The 6,754-nt window shown below is 47.1% G+C and overlaps 1 protein-coding gene across 4 annotated transcripts in view; it reads right to left on the reverse strand.

Moving 5' to 3' along the window:
• The window catches only part of GAB1 (GRB2 associated binding protein 1), a 109,847-nt gene extending 106,360 nt beyond the window's left edge, over positions 1-3,487 (reverse strand). For 2 of the 4 annotated variants that reach the window (XM_039876062.1, XM_039876059.1), the window contains exon 1: positions 3,012-3,487. In XM_039876062.1, coding sequence (XP_039731996.1) covers positions 3,012-3,083 — 72 coding nt within the window. In that variant the 5' untranslated portion in view covers positions 3,084-3,487. The remainder of the gene's footprint in view (positions 1-3,011) is intronic. The other 2 variants (XM_039876061.1, XM_039876063.1) reach the window with 2 other exon arrangements.
• Between the last annotated feature and the right edge of the window lie 3,267 nt (positions 3,488-6,754).

The following is a 6,754-nucleotide window of genomic DNA, read 5'->3' on the forward strand; positions in this document are numbered from 1 at the left end:
TGATATGTCACTTTCATTGCGTTTAGAAAATTCAAGAAAAGCTTCCATATCTGATGAACACACTAGTGTGCAAAAACAATGCTTCTTGAGTTGACTATCAAACAGTAAACAGAAAATGGAGTTGTAAACAGCATGTGCTGGGACCATAAGTTGAGATGACTTTAAAGATAAAACTAAAACAATTTTTTGTCACGTAAAAGCCCTTAAGGACCATCTTAATCAGTGTTTGGACTACCCTATAAATACTGCAAATGGCGAGACAACTGTCGAAGTCCCACGGACCAAACGTCTCCCAACAGAATCAATGCTCAAACTCCCTGAAGTCTCACTGAATAATTATTATAGTATCGTGCATCCAAGTATCTTTTCACAGTAAATCCATTCATTGGAAACCATTATCAAGGAACATTTTGCATGTTGGGTGGCCAACAATGTTTCCTTCTATCCAGAAAAATCAAGATTTTACATGAAAAGAAACATGAGCATAGAAATGCATAAATACATACCTATATGTTTGAGGGTCAAAGCTGTTTTAGCAAAAGCAATCTAAACTGGATACCAAAGCCAAAAGATCAATCATCTTGGAATTTTAAAATCTGGGCAACCAACTTGACAGCTAAACTATAAGACCAGCCTCATTTTAACTTGGAACGCCCCAGTCACTTGCTTGGACTCCTCATTTCTGATACCCATCACAGTCTTCCTGGGCCATCTCTATGTACTCCACTAGCATGCAAAGAAAACACTAACACTCTTCTAGGCAAGAAAAACTCAGCATTCCTCTAGCTGTTACGCAGATGCTTCTCCCTGCTGAAAATACAATTTACGGAAACCACTGTCTCTCTAAAGTATTTTCATGGTTTCAGACTACATTGAGCTTGTTCCTCAAAACATCTATTAAAAAAAAAAACTCATAGCACTCAGCTTGCGCACATGATCAAAAACCACTTTGTACTGTCAGGTCACTTTATCCCGTATACTTGTCTCATCTTCCCAAAGACTCAGAAAGCCACTTGAAGGGTCTTATGTTTCCTTAGCAGTGCACGTCTGATCCACAGCCCACCTCTTGCTCGCATTCTCAATTAATATTCATAGACTCCTAGAAAGTTATAATCTGAGAGGACCTTTAAAAATGATCCAGACTGAGCTCCACTTCAAATGAACTAAATGAGACTCATTAACCTTTTTATAGCCCAGGCAGTCAGGCAGATTTGGGTTCAAATCCTGCCTCTGGCACATTCTGGTTATGTAGACTGTTTTCTTATCAGTAAAACAGAGATAATGCCTACCTCATAAAACTTTGGAATGATCAAATGAAATAATAAATATTTTTAAAATTTAGACTTTCCATTTTTTTTGTCCTTGTTAAGATCATCTTTTTGGCTGATTTTCTTCCTGGTTCATATTACACCAAATTACAAGGCAAAGACAGGAGTTTTTTCCTATAGTATGTCCTAATCTTATGGTGCCTACTCCAGTGTGCAGCGTCTTTTGAGAGAGCCACAGACCAACCACGTGAAAGAATTCATTAAACCTCTATTCTCACTACCTACTTCAGTAAATTTGTTCTTTAGTTCCCCCAAGAACCCATCACTTAGGTCTCTGTCTTTCTCAAACTGTGCCTTATCAAAATAAATACCTCTCTTTATCTCCCCACTCCCTTTTCTCACACACACACAACCTTCTCTTTAAAACTAAGAGCTGAAAAAACCACTGTCTCGTCAAAATCTTTGGAATAAAGTTAGTATCTTTACCATCTCTACCAGGATATTGAGGCAAACTATGATAGGTGGAGAGACAGGATTTCAAAGATTCAAAATCTCTGGCAAACTTTCTTAGGATTTGTGGCATCAAGTCCTTAAATGAGAATTACTCTAACAAATTTTGGCAGAAAGTAAACCAGAAACTCACCGGTCAGTTATTGGTAAAGCTAAGTACCGCACTTCACGCCAATCCGTGGAAGCAGATAGCTACATCCACTATTAGACTTAGGTTAATCTAATAGTGGATGTAGCTATCCTTCAACAAGAAACAGGTCCCATTAGAGGTGTTGGATCCTGTGTAGTACATTTATATTTAAGGGAGCATCTATTTTACTAGAAAAATATTTGCTCCATTTGTCAGGCCAAAAGCGTCATTTTTTCTTCCTTAGCAGGAGGGCACCAACAAAAGAGCCAATCGGAGAGAACAGGATAAGATCCCAGACCCCTAAGGAGAACACAGATTTCCACCAAAGTAAGGCTGGTCTTTCAAGGAATATTTTTCCTAACACCTAAAACGGTTTAACACACAATGGGCATCTTGTACCGATTACACAAATTACCATTTAAGCAACTCTGGCGGCCTGGGAAAAGACCACAGAAATCCTTACTGGCCTCAGCTGTCCCCTCTAGCCGGGCTTGACAGCGCCCTCCTCTCGCAGCAAACAGCCAAAGCTCTCGGGCCAAACTCCAACGTTGCTGGATTCAAAACCGCGAAAATGTGAACCCTGCTAAGCAAACGGTAGGGCGCGTAATAACTTATTCCTTTTCTTTTCTCGGATTTGAGATGCTTGTGTCCGATACCAACTATCTAGGTCCCCAACAAGCTGCCCGCATCCCATGCTGGGGAAAGGAAGAGAGTGTGCGGACCCAAGAGAGGACTGGTGAGTTCTACCTCCGCGGTTTTCCTAGTGCGAGAAACTGAGTACACTGCAGTCCCACGAACAGATGCAGATATAAAGGAAGGAGAATGCTCCTCTTCCTACTCCTGCTAGAAAGAATAATAAAAACATGCAGAGGGCGTTTAGCTGGAAATGCCGAGCCCTCCTCTGGCCGACAAGGCCCGCAAAGTAGGCTTCTGGAAACTGGAGGAAGAAGGCTGCCCAGCAAAGTGGAGGCCAGCGCGTGAGTGTACAGACTCCGTCCCTAAGGGGCCGAGGGGAAAGAGATGAGGGCTAAGCAGCTCCGCCAGCCGCCGGGGAGAGGTGCGGGCGCCGCGGCCCGCGGAGCACCGGCCGAAACTCTACTTACATAACGCTTCAACTTTTTCTCCGGGGGGGACTTTCGGAGCCATCCCGAGCAGACCACTTCGCCGCCGCTCATGGTGCGCGCCTCTCGGGCTCCGGCCCGGGCAGCAGACGGACGGACGGGTGGGCGCGCTCCCAACACAGCCGACGCCTGCGGGTAGCGCCGCGGCGGGGACCTCGCTCTCCAGCCGCGCACCGCGGGCCGACGGGGCGGGCGGGCTCCGAGGCGCGCCGGCTCTCGGCGTCCGCGACTCTCTGGCAGGTCCGCGGACGTGAACAGAAGGGGGCTGCGCCGCCGAGGCCGACTCCTCGGATCGGGGGCCGTCGCCGGACTGAGGGCGCCCCGGCCTCCCTTCAGGGCGTCCGCCTCGCCGCCAGGCGCCCCGTCCCGCCGGCCGCCTCTGCAGCGATCCGGCTCCGCGGGACTCTGCCCCAGCACCGAGCCGAAGCCCCGGTCCCCTGCGCTCCGCCCCCTAGGGACAGGACCTCCCCAGAGCGCTTTCCGAAGCAGAGATTGACTACAGGCAAGGCACACACACACACACACGCACACACACACAGCACACACACACACACACAATGCCCCGCGCGGCGCCCACTCCCGCTCGCTCGCTCTCGGTTTCGGTGCGCCCGGGACGATCCTCTCCCTCCCCCTCGTCGCGGGAGGGCGGGTCACTTCCCCGCACGCCCGGGAAGCGGGGAGGAAAGGGGAAGCCGCGAGGGTCCCGCGGGCAGCGGGCGCAGGGCAGGTCCCGGGTCAGCGGCCAAGCGCGGGGCGCCGGGCGCTGGGGAGGGTGGGCTTGCGCTCGCGGCCGCCGAAGAGGGCGGGGAGCCGCGGAGGATCGAGGCGCTCCGCTGCTCTGCTGCTCCGCTCCGGGGATGGAGCCCACTGTCCCGTCCCCCCGCGCTCCTCCTGCACCGCCTCTCCCACCCGGGCTCGCGGCAGATCCTGAGCCGCGGGGCCCTCGGCCCCGATCCCTCCCTCTGCGGGCTCCCTCTTCCTCCCTTTCCTCCTCCCCTTCCCACGATCGGGCCAGCTCCGGTTTCTACCCAGACTTTCTCTGAAACTCCGCCCGAGCGCTTCCAGCCAAAACAACAAGGGCCGGGGAGCAGGGGATGGACGGAGGAGGGAGAGGGAGAGGGAGGGAGCGGGAGTCCGAGAGGCACCCTGGGATCTGTAGTTCAGGAGCTGGAGCGGGGTCTTCCGCCGCCCCGCGGCGGTGGCGGCCGGAGTCCCCAGCCAGCTCCTTGCCGGGGAAGGCGCCCGAGGCTTCGGCGAGGGCTCGGGGAGGAGTGAGAAACATTCTTATGTTCAGTCGGGTTTGCCATCTTGGCTCGCCCGGCGTCAGTTCGGAACTTGGGGAGTTTTCTCCACATGACAGCCTGCAAAACAAAACAGCCTGGAGGGAGACCGCGGCGCTTAGGGGAGGCCGCGACCCCGCGGCTTCCTGCGGGGCAGACCGAACGAGGGGCGAGGTCCCGGAGGGCGCGGGGGAGCGCACCAGAGATACCACCAGCCTGGAGGGGTGTACAGAGGGGGACCCAACCGGAGGAGCGTAGGCTGGTCCCCGGAGCAGCCCTGCCAAAGTTGTGGGAGCGCTTAGTGAAGCCAAAGGATTCAATTGAGTCTATCTCTAGGACATTTTAAAGCCTCACACTGCCTCCATTTGTTGCCAGTTTCTTCCACTTGACTTTGTATTTGTTTAAAGTCTACCCTTGGGATGTTGGACTAGAAAAGGGAAACTTACTGGATGTCCTAGTTCTATTTGTTTACTTATGTGTGTTTTACAGTTATGATACCTGGTTTGGAGTTTAACATGATCCTGTAATAGAAATAGCTCTTCCGACTTCCTTATGAAAAACAAAGCCCCAAACATAAATAATAAAAATATTAGGAGATAAGAGAAGATTTCTGGAAACAATAACCTTAGGCATTTTCTTACTAACACTTTCATATTCAGGAGTTCCTCTGAGTTTGAAAATATTGTACAGTCGTAGTAGAAAATTAGGCACTAGGGATGGTGACATACAAAAGTCCCTACACTCCTGGAGGTGGCATTCCCATGGTGGCATAGGATAGTAAACAAAAGGTCTACATAGTACAGATTGTGATAAATGCTGTGCCCCGAGGGAAATAAACACAGTAAGGTTAAAGAATAACAGGGTGGGACTAGGTTAGATAGGATAAGGGGGAAGTCTTCCTTGAGGAGGCATTTAGCCAGGTATTTGAAAGATGTACAGAGAGAGGAGAATCAGACTTTGTTTTGTGGAAGAATAAAAGACATAACCATAAGGAAAACAGAGAGAACGAACAAGCAAGGGGGTTTGTCATAAAGGTTTTTGAGAACACAAATGAGTAGTTTATGGCAGCTAATAAAACAAAGCAATTCTTTTTAAGTATGTGAACACAAATTTTTCCACAAGTTGTCCAAATAAAAATAAATTATCTAACTTGTCTTCCATGTCTGCCGTAGGTAATGTCTATATACCAAGTCAAAAGTATTTGTAATTAACTTTGGTAAGACTAGTTCGCCTTTACGTAGTTAACTCTTGGCTTTAGAAAATTTACCACTCCCTCCACTCCTGTTATAAAGTCCTTTTTAATGAAAAAAAAAAAAAGTAATATATCTAGGACTATTTAGCTTTTGAAAGTTCCAATAATTAAAAAAATATATATTTTAGATAAGGGATTCGGTTATCTCATTTCTATATCAGAAACCTTTAAATATTTTTTCCTTATTGGCTGCGTTGTTTTAGATTAGTATTTCTAGAGATCAAATAAGGGTTGAGGAGAGGTTGACAATAAAAACATTTCCATGTATATATGTTAGAAAGGAAATTCGTTACATTACACACCATTTTTTGATGATCTGTTAAATCACATTTTGTATCTTTATACATTAAAAGGTATGCTGGAAAAAGCTATTACACATAAGAATCTAAAATTTCATTCATACAACAAATATTTATGGAACACCCCAATATGTACAAGTCCCTGAGGACAACGGATACAAAAGGAGGAAAGCCAGACCTGTTCCTGCACTCCTCCTGGAAAAAACATTTCAAGATAATTAACTCTATAACTTCTATAATACGGTTAATAGATTTTGTGGAGGAAAAAATAGTCTTATTTGGGTGTATAACGGGATCTACCCGCTGGAAGGAAAGTGGGCAGGTTGGGAAAGACTTTTCTTAGGAAGAGACATCAATCCGAGATCCTCTGGATTAATAGAAATTAGCTTGGCCATATAGTAGGGAAGAGTATTCCAGACAAAAGAGGCAGGCAAGGGAAGATTGTGCAGATCGTTGGAGGTCGTCTCAGAGTTTAGACTTTTCCCTAGAGCAAATGACCATGTTATCTCCTGTGACCTTCAAATCACTTCAATTGCTTCTGTGGGCTTTATCATTAACCTTCAGTATCTCACTTTAACTGTATATCTTCCAACTTGATCTTTCAGGTTCTTCCTATGTAATCTTTCTTCTCAACGGCTTTTGTAGCTTGGTACCTCTGCTTGCTCATGATCTATCAAACCTTTCCTTCCTTTACTTTCTCCCCATCCAATTTAAGTTTTGTAGTCCACATTTTTTAACATGCTCCCAACTCACAACACCCCAACTCTGAATGAACCCAACTCTGCTTTCTTCTACATCCAACCAGCCAAGTGACGTTGGAGCAAGTTATATAACAGGATGAGTGATACCACTAAAAATTCATGTTCGATAATGATTGAAAGAAAGATTACATAG

Source organism: Pteropus medius, unplaced genomic scaffold (genome assembly GCF_902729225.1).
Source record: "Pteropus medius unplaced genomic scaffold, Ma_sr-lr_union100, whole genome shotgun sequence".
Classification (NCBI taxonomy): Eukaryota; Metazoa; Chordata; class Mammalia; order Chiroptera; family Pteropodidae; genus Pteropus; species Pteropus medius.